The sequence below is a fragment of the Mastigoproctus giganteus genome, chromosome 10 (genome assembly GCF_048544385.1).
Source record: "Mastigoproctus giganteus isolate SK-2022 chromosome 10, ASM4854438v1, whole genome shotgun sequence".
Taxonomy (NCBI): domain Eukaryota; kingdom Metazoa; phylum Arthropoda; class Arachnida; order Uropygi; family Thelyphonidae; genus Mastigoproctus; species Mastigoproctus giganteus.
In genome coordinates, this window is record NC_143584.1 from 70033588 (window position 1) to 70056114 (window position 22527).

Genomic DNA, 22527 nt, shown 5'->3' on the forward strand with positions numbered 1-22527 from the left:
AACTGTTGAGCAGCAGCAGTTCCCCTCTGCTATTATATCAGCTTCTCTCCCACCTGGTGGCGCCTCCGTAGCCAGGTGGGAAGGAACAGCAGTGCATAGCACACGCTTCTTGATTAGACCGAGGTTCGAGCCCATCACCATCAAATACGGAGGATGCAGAAAGGTCAGGGAATGACCACCGCATATCCCGGAGCAATATGGCCTTAGTTGCTAATACTCCTAAAAACCAAATAACAACAACATCTTCCACCTGAGTACAGCAACTTTTCAGCGGAACTATATGCAATACAATTAGCCCTAGAAAATTTGACTCTTCACCCATCTGCAAAATATTTAATTTACACACTCTCTCAGCTCAGTTAGAGCAATGCGGAATCCCCCTCATAAGGTTCATCCTGTTTTAAATCATATCAGGAATTTGCTGCTGAAAATTGAAGATCATCAGCAACTAGTAAACTTTCGCTGGATTCTAGCACATTCAGGAAATGAACTGGCTGATAATTCTGCTAAAAATCATCTGTCTTAATTCCATCCTCGGATTATAATATCATAATTTAATCAGCATACCATGCACAGTGGACAGAGCTATGGCATAACCAAACAAATAATAAACTTCCAATTGAAGCAATAATCAAAATTTTGGCATTCAAGTATAAGCATTCAGACAGTTTGGTGAGAAGTGATACTCACACGAATTAGAATAGGCCATGCTCATCTAACTCACCTCCATCTACTCACAGGCAATGATCCTCCTCAGTGTACACACTGCTCAGAACAGCTAACAGTCAAACATATTTTAATTGACTGCATACTATCAACACCATTGAACTTTAATATTTCATTCTCTGGCTAACCTCCGGGAACCGCCAATATTAAACCATATCATTGGAGAGGAGGCAATTATTAATGAACTATTCTGTTTTTTGAAACATTGGAATTTATGATTGAATATGATTAGTTTCTGAGCTGAAATAAAATTGAACTGGCTTCATATTAATTATTTTTTTAACATTCCTGTGAATAGATACACAATGGTGCATAAGCCACACAAGGGTGTTTAATGGCGCACAAGCTGCTGTGGTTTGTGCGCCATTAAACACTCATACCAACATATATAGGTTTGTTTGTTTCTAATCTCAGTATAATTTTTTTCAGTATGTGCCTTCGGTAGTGCATTTTCAAATTCTTGATAATGCCTTGGTCCGTCTGTGGCAGTTAAGATGAATTATTCTGAAGGAAGAAAACAAGCTTCACACTTGTAAGTTTCAAAATTACCGAGTGAAGTGGGCAGGGCAGTTGTCGACATTCAACGTGATTTTTCTGTTTTCTTTCATCATCTTTCTATCGAAATTTAAAATCCACTGCTCAAAAATTTCGCTTGTCATTCAACGTTTTTTGTTGTAGTTGTAGTCCAACTCCAACGATTTTACTCCTTTGAAATACCGGGATTATTTAATTTTGCCTATTACCAAAAGCTTCAGTTTTTCACTACCAGCCATATTTGCAACCAAGAGTGTAATTCTCTCTTTACTTTTTTTTTTTTTTTTTTTTTGCCACCTAAACTTTTATCACGTTTAAAAGTCAGTGTCTTATTCGACAAACATTTAAAAAATAGACATGTTTCATCAATTTTGAATATGTCTTTGGATCAGTAGCCCTCCTTATTTTTTTTCAAAAGTGTTTCTTTCCAGCGGGTATAGTCTTCTTCAATTGTAACTCCATATCCATCGGAAATAACTTTTTTGATCATTCCATGACGCTCTTCAAATTTATCCAGCAAACCAGAACTGGCCTGGAATGATTCGTGCCCCAGAAAAGATGCATATTCCATTGCCTTTTTTTTTATTAATAGCCCTGATAGTGAAACTGCTTCATCTACATCTTCCCAAAGGCATAATTTCACACGCTTCCGACTGGGTCCTGTTTTCTCAAACAGTTTGAGAATCGAAACAGGGTTTTTCAGAATGGTCGACACACTACTGGCAGGGACATCAAATTTTAAAGTGGTTTTTTTTTTTTTTTTTTTTTTAACCCTGCAATTTACACTATTAAGCATTTCCACTTTTTCACACTACACTCAAGGATTTCCTCTTAGATACTGTAAGGTTACTTGCACAGCAGTTAAAACAAAGCTGAAATTAGGGACCACTTGTAGTCACCATGTAAACAGAGACAGGCGAAATTTAGTGAAAGTGTGGATGACTCATTTCTTTAAAACAACAGATGAATTTCCGAGATAAAAAATCATTCTATCCTAATTCTCTAATAGGCTGCTTACGGTAGAAAAGAGGTTGACCAGAGCCATTTTCCTGTGTCGAGAATGTGCCTTAATCTTTGCCAATGGCTGTGGACAGCTGACCAGCGGGACTTCTCAGCATAGTAGTGTATAAGTTGTATAGATTTTACTTTGTTTTAGTCATTGCTGACCCACTGCTGGACAAAGGCTTCTCCCAAACTTTTTTCCAACATCTTTTTCTAACCCGTGCCATGGTTGGCTAGTTTCCTTCTGCAGGGTTTTACAGGGCACCATTAAATTATAAAATGTTTTACCTCTTAATTCATGGAATTAAAGCCTTTAGCTATTAAAAGCTAAAGAGATTAATGCTTAATCCTTTTAGCTCTTAATTTTTTAACAGCTAAAACAAGTGCTTTCTACAGCATCAACTTTATTGCCTAAAGGCCAGAGGTGTGAACGTGTACCCAGGTGTCTCAAAATCGTTTCGTTATATGGAAATTTTCTTCGTTATATGGAAACAATTTTCAATGTAATAACCAAGCGAAAGCATAAAATTTCACTACATAGAAAAATTTGCTATATAATTTTTGGCATGTTTGACAAAAATGTTTCATCTAATGTAGTAAATAGCTTGAAAATGAATAGCAAAATTTCCCATGCTAATTTAATTGCACTATGATGATTTGTTACATAGTTCCGAGATCAACATTTTAAAAAATGATCAAGTATATTGTTTGTAATATTTGCTTTATATGCATTTATCTGAAGTACAGTGTTAGACATCGTCTGTAACGGACAGTTTACTCGAACAGTGTATCATAATTAATGCTATTAATAATGGCGGATATTAAAATGGAATAATGCCTGGACGCAGTACGAAGCCTACTAAAGTAAGAAAAATACTGAATTTTAAGATTAAATTATCAGTTTTGAATCAAATCAATTCTGTTCAACAAGTGGATGTGTGCAATAATTTAGAACCGGCAGGTTCAACTGTAAGAACAATTATAAAAAATTAAGAAATAATTTTAGCAGCAGGAAAGACAGCTGTTCCACTGTAAGCAACTAGGCCGGCTATTATAATTGAAATGGAGAGACTTCTAAATAATTTTATTGAAGATAATATGCAACACACAGTTCCATTAAGTTAAATATTATTAAAGAAAAATCAATTAGCCTATATGATGATCTAAAGAAAGTTTACCTTTAAAAAAAAAAACAAAAAATGTGGAACTATTTAAAGGTAGTAAGGGCTGGTAAGATAGGTTTAAAATCCAGGAAGAAGCCACAAGTGCAGATCAAGAAGGAGCCGAAACTTTCAAAGAAGAACTTCTAAAAGTTATTGAAGAGTGGTAATAAAACTTCTCAACAAGTTTTTAGCATAGATGAAACAGGACTTTTTTGGAAACAAATGCCTAAAAGAAGTTTCATATTGAAAGAAGAAGAAAAAAACATGCCAGGCTTCAAAGCGGCAAAGAGGAGGTTGACTTTATTGTTGGATGGTAACTCTGCTGGGATTGTAAAGTAAAACCGCTTTTAGTTTACTAGGAAGACGGCCAAAGCACAACCCAAAATCGACCAAAGTTATGAAAACTCGACATCCCAGGGCCATCGGATTAATAAATTCATAATTTTAAGTTTAATTTTGATAAATTAATCATTAATAAATTCATGATTTTATACCATATAATTATATATGTACGTAATGGAGAATATTTCATATGTACAAAGTTTTAATATTAAATATTTTGACCAACAGTTGTGCGTCTTTTTGCTACTGTTTATTATTGATTAGGAAATATGGTATGGCATAGACTGCAACTCAAATGCATACGTTACATTACGGGAATACGGCACTCCCTTAGCTCTGTTTTTCGGGGACGAAGTATCAGCGTTACGTGGGGGTCACCTCTGTGTGTGTGTGTGTGTGTGTGTGTGTGTGTGTGTGTGTGTGTGTGTGTGTGTGTGTGTGTGTGTGTTTTGGGGGGTGTGCCACCTTGTCAAGCTCAGGCAATACCTAGTATTTGCCCCAGGCAGGGAACTTTCATACCCAACTGCCTGGCTCACCTCCTTATGATGCTGGACAGGAAACTGTGGGACCATGGTGCTTCATGGGCTGTTGACCAAGCAGCCAGCTGAACAACAGGTCAACATACACGACACAAATTACATAATGACACCCACTATCTGGACTTGACCGAGTTTTTAATGCATCTTAATTCTTACATCGTGGAGTTGGGGAGGAACCATCAGGGCCAATTCACAAGAAATATTGTGTGTTTGTTAAGGATCGTAACAAGCCATGCTACGATTAGCTACTGTCAGCTACTTTCAGCTACTTTCAGGTTGTCAGTAATTAGTTACTATAAGATTGTCAGTAAAGAATTGGATATAAGGAAACATGAGGTGCATAACTGACATCTCTCGATTTGAATAAGCCTCCATTATCTCAGAAAATGCATAATATCAAAATGTTAATAACAAGTAGTTCCATTTTAGTTCCAAATGTAGTTCCATTGTCAGAAACACTAACTGATATCACTCAAAGAACACCATGGGATCTTGTTTACATAACTATCGGCAAAGTCCTATATGAGATATCGAACATTGTTTGGAAATAGTTGAATGGAGCCAGCTATGCTAACTCAGTTTGAGGAAAGAATTGCTGGAACACAAAAATGGCTGTAACTTTGAAACAAAGTAAAATCAGATCTCTGTTTACGTGAGTTTTTTTTTTTTAATTTATTTTTTCTTTTTAGATCCTGAAGTGGGTCGGTCACACATGTTATGATACTCCCCTATATTAAAGCAGTTTTCATGCCACTTGTTGAATATTGCATACATGCTTGAAGACCACAATTTAAGAACAATGTGCAGATGTGTTTGGGGGGGGAAGGGGAGAGAGAGAGATACTCTTCAGTTTTGGAAAATAAGAATCTGCAGGGTGTCCTGATTAAGGTGTTTGAGGAAACTAAATGCTACAAGAATTTTTATTATTCATATGACATAAACAAGGAGGCATAAATTTGAGTGGGGATAATTGTATACTGGGTGGGTGAAATTTTTCTTTTAGTCCTTTGGAATAAACTCCCAACAAAAGGTAAATGGAAGACGGAAAGATTACATTGATTACTTCTTATTTAGTTTATATTTTAAAATGTATATTTTCTTTCTTTCTTTCTTTCTTGGTTGGTGCTTCATAAGCTTGCTTCCCTGCATCATTTTGCCAATATTGATACTACTGTCTGGATCATTGGATCTAGTGATAATTTTGTAGTTGGTGGTTTGAAATTTTATCCTCTAAATGTAATAATTCTTTTATCAATGATTTTCAAACCAACATTGTAAGGGTACCATGTCAATGTAATCTGGCAGTTGTGATTGTGTATTATCCAAACTTATCAAGATAGAAAGTAAAGAAGATAACAAGGAACTCCCTGAATGAATCTGGTAAAACAAAATGTTTTATGTTTTAATGCAGTTATCTAGTGGGTTACAGAAAATTCTATGTGAGTTCACCAGATTATGCTTTTTCTTCAACCACACCAGGGTAATTTAGAAAAATGACTAAGCAAAGGCAAAATTCTGTAACTTATTTGGCACAAAGTGAACACTGTATTGTGTAATATGTTTTACATAATAAATACATGTGCAAATTGATAATTTGTATATACAAATTCATAATATGTATATACTGCCATTCCAAACATTTCAATGATTTTAATTATGATGTTGTTTTTAGGAGTAAACAAATATATTGTTTGGAAAAATGAGAAAGTATTCTGAAAAATTTCTCTTGGAAATAATGAAATTTTTTGGCATTTATTACAAGTTATTACAAGTGGATTTCTTTAAAAAAGAAAATAATGATAGTTCATTTTTGTGCATTTTCATTGCAGTACTATTATTATAATTTTAAATGATTACCTATTTAGAACATTTATTTTGAATATTAATACATGACTGTATCTTTAGCCAGAAATTGCTACTCAAGACAGCGATGCTGAAAACATCCCTACTTCCTTTGAAACCATTGAAGTTGAAGAATTTTTTGTGAAGTATAAAAATTTGTAAGTAAATAGAATAACTACTTTTATATTTGAATAAATTTCTGATGCGATTAGGATCATTACTTGAACCGAATATGTGCAGCATATACAGCTGGAGCAGATTACTTATATTTTTTCTTATTGTTTGTTTTTCAGATCATATATTCATTGTGAGTGGAGGTCACTTGATGAGCTTGAAAAAGGAGATAGACGTGTAGCCCAGAAAATAAAAAGGTTTAAGCAGAAACGAGATACAATTAGTAATTTTTTTGATTTTGTAAGTATTAGCTATTCAAATATTGCTGTTGATGTGTTCACCCTTTGTGGTTGAGCAATTAGAATTATCTTGTTACATTTCAGTTTTGTTTCGAATTAACAGAACAGCAAGATTAATTACACCGTGAATAATTATTTGTTAGTTCATTATTCATCGTGCATGTCCCAATTGATAAGTTATTTTGGTTTGGTTGGTGATATTTTTTATTGGGAAGGAATGTATGTCTAGAAATTATAGCCTTTCATCTTGGATGAAAGCATTGTGGTCATTGCTGTTATTTTTATTGTTTCCAGAAAAGCAGTCTTATGAATCTTGTTTTATTTTGTGGGCTTTATCTGCATTATTTGATGGTAATTTAACTAAAACAAAAACAACAGCCTGTGACTAGCTATTGGCTGTGTGGCTGATTTGAAATTTAAATATGCAAAATATATGTGAAAAACAAGCAAAAAAATTATGTATTAGAATTTTTTTAACATTAGCAAGGGCACATGATGCAAGAAAGCAAGCTTATATAGCATCAGTCAAAAAAAAAAAAAAAAAACGCACCCCTTTCTAATTTCATCCACTTGCTTTATATGTTTGTCTAGTTCTGCCTTGAATCTGATTAAGCTATCAACTTCTACGACAGCATTAGCATTAGTAGACGCATATGATGAAAGAAAGCAAGCTTATGCAGCATCAGCCAAAAAAAAAAAAAACCCCATCCACTTCACCCCTCTGTTCGTTCGAAATACCTGTCCGGCTGAGCCTTAAATTTATTTAGGCTATCAACTTCCACAACAAGGGATGGAAGTCTGTTCCACCAACCAACCAACTACCTGCTGGCTAAAGGCAAATTTCCACACATTTATCTCACATATCTCTCTTTCCTCAATTTGAATTTATGCCCTCTCAGGTGATTATTCTAAGCAAGAGGCAGTATCCCATCAACATTGAGCATGCTCAAACCATTCAAGGCTTTGTACACCTCTATCAGATCACCTCGCTGGTGCCTAGTCTCCAGACACTGTAATTTGCAAAACTTAAGCCTTTCTTCTTAAGAGCAACCCTTCGTTCCGTTCACTAGTACTCGTTCCAGCAGCTCTACATCCTTCTTGAAATGAGGCCTCCAGACCTGTATACAGTACTCAAGGTGCGGCCTGACCATTGCCTTATACAAGGGAATAATCACCTCCCTATCCCTGCTAGAATAATTCCTGTATATCATTGATACGACACCATGAGCTACTCTTGCAGCCCATCTGCACTGCTCAGAGAACTTCATATCTGCCTGCACAATTACCCCCCCCCCCCGGTCCTTTTCATTCTCTACCACTGTCGGTGTAGTACCACAGAGTTGATAAGTTGCTCTGGGGTTGCTGTTTTCCATATGTAGTACTTTTCATTTGTCAATGTTAAACTTCATTTGCTACCTCTCAGCCCATCTGCTCAACCTTTCCAGATCCTGTTGCACCAGCATAGCTTCAGTAGCGTCCTTAACAACCCTGCCAACCTTTGTATCGTCTGCAAACTTGAACATTAAGCTTGATATACCATCATCAATATTATTTATAAATACAGAAAACAACAATGGACCCAACACTGAACCCTGAGGGATTCCACTAATAACATTAGTCCACGATGAGCAGTGTCCATTAATTACCACTCTGTCTTCTGCCACTCAACCATCCCTTTATCTATAGCAACAATTTGCCACCAGTGCCACACGGCTCCAATTTGTGCAGCAGTCTTCCATGTGCAACACTATCAAAAGCCTTTCTAAGATCCAAATATATAATATCAAAGTTATTCCCTGCATCCAATTCTTTTGTGACTACATCATAGTATCCAATCAAATTGGTCAGGCAAGACCTTCCCTTAACAAAACCATGCTGTGTCTGAGCTATAACTGAATTCTTGTCAAGATGATCGTGCAGTGCTTCCATTAATTTTCCTGAACAGAAGTTAAACTCACAGGTCTGTAATTACTTGTGTCAGCCTTTGATCCTCCTTTGTGAAATGAGGTTACATTTGCACATCTCCAGTCTGTGGGTACCTCCCCTGAGTCCAAGGAAGCTCTCATAATTATGGCTAATAAATTGCTTACTTGGTTTGCTCCCTCCTTTAATATAACTGGATAGATCCTATCCACCCCAGGTGCCTTTCTTGTATTTATCTTCAACAATTTCTCCTCCACTTTACTCTCAATTATTACAAGATCATCTAGCTCACTGCCAGTGTTTACTTCATCTATGGCATTTCCCCTTCTTGAATAATCCCTCACGTGTGAATATAGATGCAAAATATTGATTTAGTTTCTTAGCTACCTGAGTAGGATCATGAACAGTTGAACCATCGATATAAAGTGGACCAATCTGATTCATCCCCTTCCTTCTAGAGTTTACATAAGTAAAGAACTCTTTGCTGTTTTTCTTTGCATCCCTTGCCAAAGATTTCTCGTAATCTGCCTTTGCCTGCCTAAATTCCTTTGTAACTTGGTTACAGAAAAGCTTATATCTATCATAGGGTTCTGTGTCACATGTTAATTTATATGTATCTCATGCATTTTTCTTCTCTGCCATATGTATCATTAGTTCTTCTGACATCCATTTAGGCCTGAACCTTTAACACTATTTCTTAGTTGGTATGTAAAGCCTAGTAGCTTTCAAGATAAGTTCATTGAATGATTCCTATTTGAGTTTGCTGTTGGTAACATCATCAGTTGGTCCCACTGTATAGAATTTAAATACTGTCTCAGACCATCGTAGTCGCTTTTACGAAAGCAATAACCCTTCCCTTTACCCCTGATGGTAGTTACCTCCTTGAGTAAATCCCACTTCAGCACACTGTGATCACTGCCACGTAGTGGTTCATGTAGTTGCCTCTAGTTGCCTCCCGAACATGCTGATTTAGAAAATAATCATCCAATACATCCACAAAAGCCTTGCTAGTGTGTGAGTGACCAACCCACACATTCCAGTCAATATCTGGGAAATTAAAATCTCCCATTATAAGACTCTCTGATTTACTAGCCCACTCTATCTCCCTGTACAGTTTCTTATTATACTCATCAGAGTCATTAGGCCTATAGCACACTCCTACTCTCAATTTTGATCTCCCAATGCTTATGTCACACCAAACTAACTTGACACTGCACTGTCCAGCGATGTCGACTGGCTTCACTTCCTTGCATTTTATGTGTTTCTTTACTAATAGCATAAACCCTCCTCCCTTAGTATCCTGTCTATCCTTTCTGTAGACGTTGTACTCCCCAAATTCCAGTTCTGCATTCCTTATATCTGTGGTACACCATTTCTCTGATATCCCAACAATATCCGCCTTTGATGCTTTGAGCAATACCTCAAATTCATCAAATTTATTTACCAAACTCCTAGCATTGGTGTACACGCAAGTATACATGCACCTGTTCTTTTTCTTAGCTACCCTGACACAACCCATGTGTTTACTTGTACCCCAATGACTCCCAGCAGTCTCTGAAATATCCTGTATCCTATTTTCCAGGCTGCTGCTCATTCCAATAGAAGCAGTGCAAGAATCACTTTCACCTCTTCCAGTGGCTACTGTTAATCTATTAGTCCCTGTAACCCCCAATCTAGCAGTTTTCTGACCTGCCTAACACTGCCTCGATAGTATCAGCAAAAATTCTTGCACCCTTTCTATTTAACTGTATCCCATCCCTGTAGAAGCGGTCTCTCCTGTTAACAAGTACAAACCAGGCTGAAAAAAATTCTACCCTTTGAGCTTTGCACAATCTTTCCAGGGCCGAATTGATTGACAGGGCTCTCATCATATACTCCCTCCTATCGTGTGTGGGCAGAATTGCAGACATTTTCAAATTCAACCCTAGACAGATGGAAGTTTGTTCCAGCATTCAACCACCCGCTGGCTAATGGCAAACTTCTGCACATCTATCCTACAACTGTCTTTCCTCAGTTTGAATTTATGCCCTCTCAGGTGATTATTCTGAGCAAGAGGAAGAATCCTATCAACATTGAGCATTCTCAAACCATTCAAGCCTTTATACACCTCAATCAGATCACCTCACAGGTGCCTAGTATCCGGACACTGTAATTTGCAAAACTTAAGCCTTTCTTCATAAGAGCAACCCTTTGTTCCATTCACTAATCTTGTTTGCCCTTCTCTGCACTTATTCCAACAGCTTCACATCCTTCTTAAAATGAGGCCTCCAGACCTGCATACAGTACTGATGCTGTGGCCTGACCATTGCTTTATACAAGGGGATAATCACCTCCGTATCCCCGCTAAAAAAATTCCTGTATATTAATTGACAAGATACCATGATCTACTGTTGCAGACCATCTGCACTGCTCAGAAAATTCATATCTGCTGCACAATTACCCCCAGTTCATTGTCACTCTCTACCACTGTCAGTGTAGCCACACAATTGATACGTTACTCTGGCATTACTGCTTCCCATGTGCAGTACTTAACATTTGTCAATGTTAAACTTCAGTTGCCATCTCTCAGCCCATATGCTCAACTTTTCTAGATCCTGTTGCAGCAGCGTATTGTCATTAGTGTCATTAACAACTCTGCTGACCGTTGTATCATCTGCAACCTTGGACATTAAGTCTGATATATCATGAACAATATCATTAATGAATACAGAAAACAACAATGGACCCAACACTGAACCATATGGGACTCCACTAATAACATTAGTCCACGAAGAGCAATTTTACTTAATTACCACTCCGTCTTCTCCCACTCAACCCTGGTGCCTCCGTAGCCAGGTGGAAAGGAGCAGCAGTGTGTAGCACACGCTTCTTGATTAGACCAGGGTTCAAGCCCGTCACCACCAAATACGGAGGATGCGGAAAGGTCAAGGGAATGACCACCGCATATTCCCGGAGCAATATGGCCTTATTTGCTAATGCTCCTAAAAACCAAATAACAAACAAACAAAAGCCATCCCTTTATCCATAGCAGCAATTCCACACTCCAATGTCACACTGCTCCAATTTGTGCAGCAGTCTTCCATGTGCAACATTATCAAAAGCCTCTCTAAGATCCAAATATATGATATTAAAATTATTCTTTTCATCCAGTTCCTTTATGTCCATCACAAAGTATGTTTCTCTTCAGTTATTGCCACCAATATGCGGTACTTTGCATTTGTCAATGTTAAACTTCAGTTGCAACTTCTGAGCCCATCAGCCTAACTTTTCTAGATCCTGTTGCAGTAGCATACTGTCGTTATTGTCATTAACATCCCTGCCAACCTTTGTATCATCTGCAAACTTGGACATCAAACCTGATATACCTTCATCAATATCATTGATAAATATACAAAACAACAATGGGCCCACCACCGAACCCTGGGGAACTCCACTAATAACATTTGTCCACGAAAAGCAGTGTCTACTGATTACCACTCTCTGTTGTCTCCCACTCAACCATCCCTTTATCTATTGTAGCAACATACCCTTAATGCCATACCTCTCCAATTCGTACAGCAGTCTTCCAGGTTCAACAGTATCGAACGTTTTCCTGAAATCCAAGTATATGATATCTAAATTATTTTTGGCTTCAGTTCCTTTGTGACCACATCATAGTATCCAATCAAACTGGTCAGACAAGACCTCCCTTTAACAAACCCATGCTGTCTTGTCTAGATGATTCTGCAGTGCTTCTTTAACCAGTGATTCCATTATTTTCCCTGAAACAAAAGTTAAACCAACAGGTCTGTAGTTACTTGTGTCACCTTTTCCCTTTTGTGCATTTGCACACTTGCATTAAATGGGCATCTCCCCTGAGTCCTCGGATGCTCTCAAAATTATGGCTGAGGATTTGCTTACTTCCTTTGCTGCTTCCTTTAATATAACTGGATAGATCCCATCCACTCCCAGGTATCTTCCTCATGTTTAACTTCAGCAATTTCTCCTCCACTCTGCTCTGATTTATTACAAAAATCACTTAGCTCTCTGTTAGTGTTTGATAAACCTCTGGTGCTCTCCTCATTGAATAACTCCTCATGTGTGAATGTAGATGTAAAATACTCATTCAGTTTATCAGCTACCTGAGCATGATCCTCAATAGTCAACCCATCTATGTTAAGTGGTCCAATCTGATTCATCCCTTTCCTTCTAGAGTTTACATAAGAAAAGAACTTCTTTGCTGTTTTTCTTTGCATCGTTTGCCAAAGATTTGTAATAATTTGCCTTCACCTGCCTAACCTCCTTTGTGACTTGATTACAGACTGGTTTATACCTGTCATAGACTTCTGTGTCACCTGATATTTTATATGCATCCCATACATTCTTCTTCTCTGCCATGAGCCTCATCAATTCATCTGACATCCATTTAGGCATAAACCTTGAACAGTATTTCTTGGTTGGAATGAAAAGCCTAGTAGCCTCCAAAATTAAGCCTATGAAGACTTCCTTTTAGAATTCATCGTTGGTGATATCTTCTGTTGATCCCACTGTATAGAATTAAAAAACTTTGAGTCTTCTGTATGTAGTCACCTTTCTGAAAGCAAAAGCCCTTCTATTTAGCCTTGATGGTAGTTACATCTGTGAGTAATTTCCACATCACATTGTGATCATTGTCACCCAGTGATTCCTTTATCTGCAAATTCTTAATGCATGAATAATCACTGCTGATAATCAGATCAAGAGTATTACTGCCTCTGGTTGCCTCTCGAACATGTTGATGTAGAAAACAGTCATCCAATAAATCCACAAAAGTCTTGCTAGTGTGCGAGTGACCAACCCACATTAGCATTAGTAGAGGCATTTGATGCAAGAAAGCAAGCTTATGCAGCATCAGCCAAAAAAAAAACCCACTTTCACTTCACCCCTCTGTTTGTTCAAAAATACCTGTCCAGCTGAGCCTTAAACTTATTTAGGCTATCAACCTCCACGACAAGGGATGGAAGTCTGTTCCACCAACCAACCACCCGCTGGCTAAAGGCAAATTTCTGCACGTCTATCCTACATCTGTCTTTCCTCAATTTGAATTTATGCCCTCTCAGGTGATTATTCTGAGCTAGAGGAAGAATCCTATCAGCATTGAGCATGCTCAAACCATTCAAGGCTTTATACACCGCTCTCAGATCACCTCGCTGGTGCCTAGTCTCCAGACATTGTAATTTGCAAAACTTAAGCCTTTCTTCGTAAGAGCACCCCTTTGTTCCATTCGCTAATCTTGTTGCCCTTCTCTGTACTCGTTCCAGCAGCTCTACATCCTTCTTGAAATTAGGTCTCCAGAGCTGTATACAATACTCTAGGTGTGGCCTGACCATTGCCTTATACAAGGGAATAATCACCTCCTTATCCATGCTGGAAAAATTCCTGTATATCATTGACAATACTCCATGAGCTACTCTTGCAGCTACTCCATGAGCTACGTCTGCACTGCTCAGAGAACTTCATATCTGCCTGCACAACCAACCCCAAGTCCCTTTCATTCTCTACCACTGTCGGTGTAGTACCACAGAGTTGATACGTTGCTCTTGGGTTGCTGTTTACCATGTGTAGTACTTTTCATTTGTCAATGTTAAACTTCATTTGCCACCTCTCAGCCCATCTGCTCAACCTTTCCAGATCCTGTTGCAGCAGCATAGTGTCAGTAGTGTCCTTGAAAACCCTGCCAACCTTTGTGCAAACTTGGACATTAAGCTTGATATACCATCATCAATATCATTTATAAATACAGAAAACAATAATGGACCCAACACTGAGCCCTGAGGGATCCACTAATAACATTAGTCCATGATGAGCAGTGTCCATTGATTACCACTCTCTGTCTTCTCCCCCTCAACCACCCCTTTATCCATAGCAGCAATTTGCCTCCAGTGTCACACTGCTCCAATTTGTGTAGCAGTCTTCCATGTGCAACAGTATCAAAAGCCTTTCTAAGATCCAAGTATATAATATCAAAGCTATTCCCTGCATCCAGTTCTTTTGTGACTGCATCATAGTATCCAATCAAATTGGTCAGGCAAGACTTGCCCTTAACAAAACCATGCTATGTCCGAACTATAACTGAAGTCTTGTCTAAATGATTCTGCAGTGTTTCTTTATCCAGTGCCTCCATTAATTTTCCTGGAACAGAAGTTAAGCTCACAGGTCTATAATTACTTGTGTCAGCCTTTGATCCTCCTTTGTGAATTGGGGTCACATTTGCACATCTCCAGTCTATGGGTACCTCCCCTGAGTCCAAGGAAGCTCTTATAATTATGGCTAAGGGTTTGCTTACTTCCTTTGCTGCCTCCTTTAATATAACTGGATAGATCCCATTCACCCCGGGTGCCTTTCTTGTGTTTATCTTCAACAATTTCTCCTCCACTCTACTCCCAGTTAAATCCCCCATTATAAGACATTCTGATTTACTGGCCCACTCTATTCCCCTGCACTCTATTTCTATATTCAAGAAAGCAAGCTTATACCTCATAGTGCGGGTACAAATTCTTCCTATGTATTCCATAAAGATATGACACAGTGACAAAATTCTAGTCCAGACTCATCAGAAGATAAATCAGAAAGCCTGATGGAACAAGGGATAATTAGTCCAGTATCTGAACTGGAAAATAGAGAATTTTTAATTGATGAAATAGCGAGCCCAGCCTGGACTGGAATGAAAAGCCATTTTCATTTGAAAATGCTAAACTTCATGCATCTTCAGTACCTTTCCTGAGCAGTCTGTAACAGAACTTCTGCATTACAGGCAGCTAATATTTTTGTAAAGCGAGGAGAATCTGATAAATTATGTCGAAAGAGTGAGAGTCTTCTGTCATGTTCAGACATTGGCTCATCTTGTTCTAGTTTAGGTTCAGATGACCTTATGTTGGATTATGACAAAACTGCTGATAAAATTCATGATGTAGCCTCTGAAAGGTTTTTTAAATTATATTTTGAGATTTTATGTAATCAGTTAGTTGATTTCTGTAATTTTCTTTTGTGTGTGAATATGGAGTGCGCACGCAGCGCGCGCGCGCACACACACACACACACACACACACACACACACACACACACACACACACACACACACACACACACACACGTTCAAAGAAAGTGCACCACCTAGGAATTTCACATTTCTAACCTTTTTTCTAGATGTTATATTACATTAATGACTAGCATCACAAATAGGAATATAAACAAAAGATATTTCTTAATAGTTAAGGCAAAGCTAAGTAATATTTGACAGGTGCTGTCTAAAAATATTCCAAAATGAGCATTTGCAACCTTTATACAACGGATTTGGTAAACATGACAACTATGGCTGAAATGTTATCAGAAGCCCTCAATTTGCTTCAGTTTATCATTTTAAATGAAAAACAAAATGAGAAGTTCACCAGGTACAAACTAATATTTAGTTGAACTGCCTCTGGCCCTGATGACAGCAGCACACCATCGAGGCATTGACAAGATCAATTTTTGAAGATAATCAACTGATAGTTCGTTGTTTCAAACACGAATTATGGCTTCCTGAAGTTCAAGAAGGGTGTTTGGTTTCTTTCTGACAACTGCAGATTCCACACGATGCCAACAGTTCTTTGTAGGATTCAGATCCAGGCTGTTTCCTGGCTAGCTAAGAGTTGTAATGGACCAGTCTTCCAACTCTTTTTTCATCTGTAACGAATGTGAACACATTACTGTCGAACCACTAATGCAGAAATGAAGCTAAAGTAATTACAGAAGTGCCTACTTACACTTTTCACTCTATGACAAGGAGCAGAGTCATTCCGAAAGATGCATTTACTTGGCAGGTTGAAATAGTCTGTAATGGTTGGCAACAATTTGCCTTCCAGTATAGCCAGGTATCCATCGGCATTTATGGAACGTTTTATAAACTGCAGGTGACCTACTTCGTGATACAAAATGCATCCGCATGTTATTTAGCTGGTAGGAAATTTCACTGTAGACACCATACAGTTTAGATGGTATTCTTCTCCACGTCTGCGGCAAATCGTTTGTCTCCCATCAGAGCCATGCAGGTTGAATTTCCTCTCATCCAAGAAAATAACTGACTTCCACTGCTTGGGGGTCCATTTGACATGCGTCGGGTTATAAGTCCGTTTTTGAAGAGGTGTCTGTTAATGCACTTGCTCTGTATAAAGGGATGATTAAGTAGTTATGAATGGCTACTAAAAAAAAAAAAAAAAAAAAGGAAAGAAAAAAGAGAGAGAGAAGTATATTGTGCATGTGAAATCTGTAGACATGTTTCCCTGGAAAAGTAATCAAGCTTGGTAAAGGAGTTTTTGCCATTGAGAGCTTTTTCTTAGCCTAGACTTAATCAAAAAGTACTGACATTATTACCCTGATGGAATTACTCACACCACTCTTTCCTTCTAACAAGGTTAAGAATGCAACTTCAGATCATTGTTGTTAATCAGCAATAGGTATTTGAAATCATCTGTTAACTCTGGAATTAGCACTTTTGGATACCTGTTTGACACTTCTGACGTTAAAAACATTTTTACCGGCGTTATATGGAAAAAAGTGTTACTTTACCTAGAAATTATCACGAAATCCATGCGCTGTACTTGTTAAGAAATAGTGATGCAAATGCCTATAATACAAATGCTTTAGTTGCAGATGAAACCCATGAAGTGGTTGCACAAGATTTATACCACGGATATCATTCTGAAGAACAATTAGCAAATACGCAAAATAAAATTCATAAAATGTCAGTGACTGAAACTGCAGGACTTCCATACATTCTACCACTATTGAAAGAAAAACCGTACACGATTACAAATATAGATGTGGTTGATGGATTGGTAAATGGTGCAATCAGTACTTTAGTATATTTTGAACTTGATGACGATGAAACAGTTAAACGAGTATGGATGAAATTTTCTGAGTCAAAAATAGGACATAACTTTTCAGTCTGATTATAAACTATATGAAAGATAAACATTTACCTAGTCAATCCATACCTATTAATAAACGATCAATTACAATTCCATTCAAGAACAATAGGAAATTAACATGTAGACAATTTCCTTTAGTATGTGCTTGTGCTTCGACTATACATAAATCTCAAGGAGGGACCTTCGACAAAGTTGTATATAATTATGAGAAAGATCATCGACAGCAACTTGTATACATGGCATTATCTCGAGTGACCTCATTGCAAGGTTTATATATTACAAATCCCCACGACGGTTTGACATTTCACCATGGCAAATCTACTAGTAATATAGAACTTCGTGCTGAACTAGATCACTTGAAAAATAATAAGCTACCATCTCTACTGGATGAACTGCAAGATTTCATACAAAGTGATATATCTATATTGTGAATAAAACTACAAAGTTTACGGGCCCATGTTCGAGAATCGAAAGGGATGCAATCTTACAGCATCCAAAATATTGATATTAAGTGAAACGTGGTTGGATGATAACGAACATATATATTACTTAAACCATTCCAATGTGTGAATCAATTTAAAAGGTCGGATGTTCGTAGTGGTGGTGCTGCGATATATCAACGTGAAGGTTCAACTATCATCAGTACACCACATATCTTTGCACAACATAATAGCAGCAATGCGACAGCACTATCAGATGAAATTGGAGACATTTGTGGATCTTTGTGCAAATTCAGTAGTGAATATATTTTCATCGTTACCATATACAGTAAATCCCTGCTATTTGCAGTATCTGTATTTGCGGTTTCGCGTATTCACGGTCGCTGATTTAACATAAAATGAATCCTAAAAAAATGTGAATTTTAAAGCGCTGTGAACATTTTCTGCCATAAAAAAACATGGACGTGGCTAAAATTATCTTTCCCGGTCAAAACAGCGCTCAATGGGTGGGTGGGGGGAGGGGTGACAAAATCGCGAGCGTGGATGTTTCTCGCTAATCCTTGTTCGGTATGTGTTATGCGCTTGCCATGGAAGGTTTCGTCATTTGTTTTTAATTTATATGCTTTTAAAATTGAATAAATTTATCAATTTATAAATTGATATGCTTACAAAATTGATAAAATTGAAATACAGATTTTTTCGAGTGTGTTAATGGAAGAAAGTGACTTTATTTGGACAAATTCTTTCTAACCCGTACAAAAATATGGCTACGAATAACAATGGAAATGTGAATGTGAAATTATCAAAGAAGGTGATGACATTGGCGAATAAAATTGAGTTATTAGACAAAATTTCTAATGGTGAAAGTGTCTTCTCAGTGGCAAAACATTATAAAATCAATGAGTCAACGGTACGATCAATCAAGATATCGGAAGAAAAATCCGCCATAGTGTCTGTGAAAATGCGCTAATTGCTTCAAAAATTTGCTCTGTAACTCGTGATGTTAAATTAGAAAAGATGGAAAAGCTTTAAATCTGTGGATAGAAGACCGAACTCAAAATAAAATTCTGTTAAGTTCACTCATTATTCGTGAAAAGGCAAAACTCCTTTATCAACACTTTAGCGAAACTGGTGATACACTGGCAGGATAAGTTTTTTAGCTAGCAAAGGCGCTAGTTTGAAAGATTTGTTTGAAATTTCTAATAAATATTACATTTAATATTAAACTGTTTCTTATTTTCATTACGATGCCATATACTTGCATTTCACTATGTACTGTATGTACATAGTCATATTATAAAGGTACATATAATACATACATAGACAAAATTTTAGACTAGTTTTTCTTATATATTTCATACTTTGGAACGGAACCCCTTTATTACTATGTGAGCCATAACTCAGTATTCATGTTTTCGGTATTCACAGCATTTCTCAGGAACGTAACCCTCGCGAATAGCGGGGGTTTACTGTACATCACTCCAGGGATGTCATTAGATATAATTCAAAAATTCATAAACAAGAATTTGACGTCGTATACCGTTGAAGGTGCAAAAAAGGGCCAGTAGATCATATACCTATAGTTCTTGCTGGTGATTTCAATCTAGAGTTAAATTCTGATGCTGGAAAAAAGTTTTGTAAATTTATGAAAGATGTCTTCAGTTTAGATATTAAGTTAAATACTTTAGTAAATACTACACATAATGGAATGGCAATCGAAGGAGTGGCACCTCCGTAGCCAGGTGGGCAGGAGCTTCTTGATTAGACCGGGGTTCGAGCCCGTGACCACCAGAAACGGCAGATGCGGAAAGGTCAGGAAATGACCACTGGATATCCCCGGAGCAATATGGCCTTAGTTGCTAATGCTCCTAAAAACCAAATAACAAACAACAATCGATGGAGTATTTACTCGGGAATTAAAATCATTTGAGTGTCAAAATTATATATCTTATTTCAGTTACCATAGACCAATAATTTTAGTGTTATATATATTTTATACGAATTATTTCATTGTACACTAGTACAATGAAAAATTCCATTCATTGTTATTTCATTAGATAGTATGAATCAGAGCTGTAATACTCGATATGTTCTACGTTGATAATAATATTAGTAAATTAATAAGAGGAGTTTACCTCAATATAGTACGTGGAACACTTCCGTATGATACCCTCCAGAAATTAAAACGGAAAAAACGAAAAAATCGACAACTTACCGGTACATTAAAGTATAATATAAATAATTAAAGTAAAATATAAATAATTAAATAATCAATTTAACACAATTCAAAATCAATTTAAAACAATTAAAATTCAAATTAACGCAATTAAAAGAATAAAGAAAATATTCAAAACAATTTTCCTTCCTGAAGCTGACAATGCTTTTCGACCGACTGTCGTGATCACAGGAATGAAAATTACCGAATCAGGCTAAACCTGCAACTTAAATAGTGATTATGTCTTCGCGCATGCGCGTAAAGGTCCACGCATCGGAAATCAAATATGGCCGCCGAACATTAACAGAATTCTCGTGTAATTTAATTTCAACGGTTTCTGCAATTAATAGTCGCGTATAATTACGTTGAACATTAAGTATTTTGGCCTCGTTAAATAAAAAAGTATGTTTTTCGTTAATGGCATGAAAGGCTAATTCTGACGCTGCTGAACGAGAAGCACGAACTGAGGCTTTGTGTTGATTTACACGAATATTAAGAGAAAATCGCGTCGAACCTTGGTAAGACGAGTCGCAATCACCGCAAGAAATGTTGTATACTAGATCATTAATTTGTGTTGCGAACGCGGAAAGAACCGAGCGATTGTTCAGTATAGTGTGTAACTTCCGTATAGGCCTAGCTATAATTTTAAATTCGGTATCTTTAAAGAATCTGTTAAGCTGTTTGTGCCACTGTTCAACATATGGGACAGAAATAAAGTATTTTTTGATATTACTATTGTTGATTGGTGTAGTATTTTGTATCCTATCCTTAGCTTGTACCCTAATTCAATTTATTGTGTTAATGGGATAACCCCTGTTCAAGAATCTGCTAGTTAATATTTGTATTTCTGAGTCCAAAGCAGAATCCGTCGTTGAATATTTATAGGTATTTAGAAATTGATTAAAGATAATCGATCTTTTGTAGGTTAACGGGTGGTAGCTATTATAATGTAGAAGCATACCGGTGTTAGTGGGTTTTCGATAGATGCTAAATTGTATTTTGTTTGAATCCCGGGTAAGCGTGAAATTTAGAAAGTTTAATGACTTAGTATCCGTATCTTCTCTTTCCAATGTAAATTTGAGTCTAGAATGAATATTATTAAACGAATGTAAAATGTCTTGGATAGTACTACTATCGGTAATAACTAGAACATCGTCTAAATACCTCCCATAGTATGTGATACGGGGACGAAAAGGTGTCAAATGTATCTGCTCAATCGTTGAGAGATAGATCTCTGACGTTAAGCCACTCAGGCTCAAACCCATTGGTAATCCAAAAATTTGTTTGTACACCTTGTCTCGAAAGGTGATGTAGTTAGCCTCAACTAATAGTTTAATTAAGTGAAAAATTTCCTTAATAGGCAGCTTCGTATAATTAATCGGTGTCGAGTTTTTATTTAACATATCCCAAATAATATCTAATATGTATTCAACGTTTACATTCGTATATAATGAGGTAACATCTAATGAGAATAAATTGTCATTGTCGCCGAGTCTACAGTCTTTAAGATTATTAAATAATGTATCGTAATTCTTAATCCCAAATTGTATAACCTGTCTAAAAGGTTTTATAATGTTATATACATGTGTGGCTAAGGCTGAAAATGCCGAGTTCCTGTAGGAAACAATAGGTCGAATCGGAAATCCAGGCTTGTGTAATTTTACCTGACCAAAAAGTGCAGGAATATTGTATGTTCTGGACTTCAATTCCTTCAACTGAACCATAGTAATGTAGTCGTTTTTACGATATGTGGTTAACGTTTTATTGTATTGATTTACCAAATTGGTAAACAGTGCTGGGTCCACCTCACGATAAGTGGAGGTATCAGACACAACTGAATCTAACTTATTAATATAATCATGTTTATCTAGTATTACCACTGTATCTCCTTTATCTGCCCTCTGTATAATAATGTCCTTATTTTCTCGAAGTTCTCGTAAAGCTGAACTGTCATATGTATTCAATTTAGGAAGTCGCGTTTCTTTTATGTTATTCACTACTTGGTTAACTTGTTGAATAAATACATCTTTTTGTGGAACACTACGAAGTCCAAATTCAATATCAATTACGCATTGTTTTTTTGGCAGCTTTCGAGGTGGTAAATTATAATTTAATCCTTTGGATAAAAGTGAAATCTGGTCCTGCGATAGTGTACACGAGGAAAGATTTGTAACCTGTTGATATGTCGGTTCGTTGGATACAGGATGAGGGGGTGTTCGTGAACTAGCCGACATATTCTGTGGTAGTGCGTTGTGTGTCTGTGGGGGGGGGATGTCACCCAGCTCGTGTGAACTTGGTCGCAAGCTCGCGATAATGTGTTAGAATTTGCATGAACGTGTCTTGAACTATTCGATAATGTTTGCAACTTATTAACGTGTCTTTTTTATTTCTGAGGCTTGTGCTTCCCGTCGCAAATCTATGGAGGTCTTCAATGCAGACCAATCGTTCGGATGTAGATAAT

General features: G+C 37.1%; 1 protein-coding gene across 1 annotated transcript in view; it reads left to right on the top strand.

The window, feature by feature from the left end:
• Positions 1 to 22527, top strand: part of kis (chromodomain helicase DNA binding protein kismet) — a 1089809-nt gene that overhangs the window by 202255 nt on the left and 865027 nt on the right. Inside the window, 2 exon segments of the mRNA XM_090383876.1 lie at positions 6212 to 6306; positions 6442 to 6562. Coding sequence (XP_090240002.1) covers positions 6212 to 6306; positions 6442 to 6562 — 216 coding nt within the window.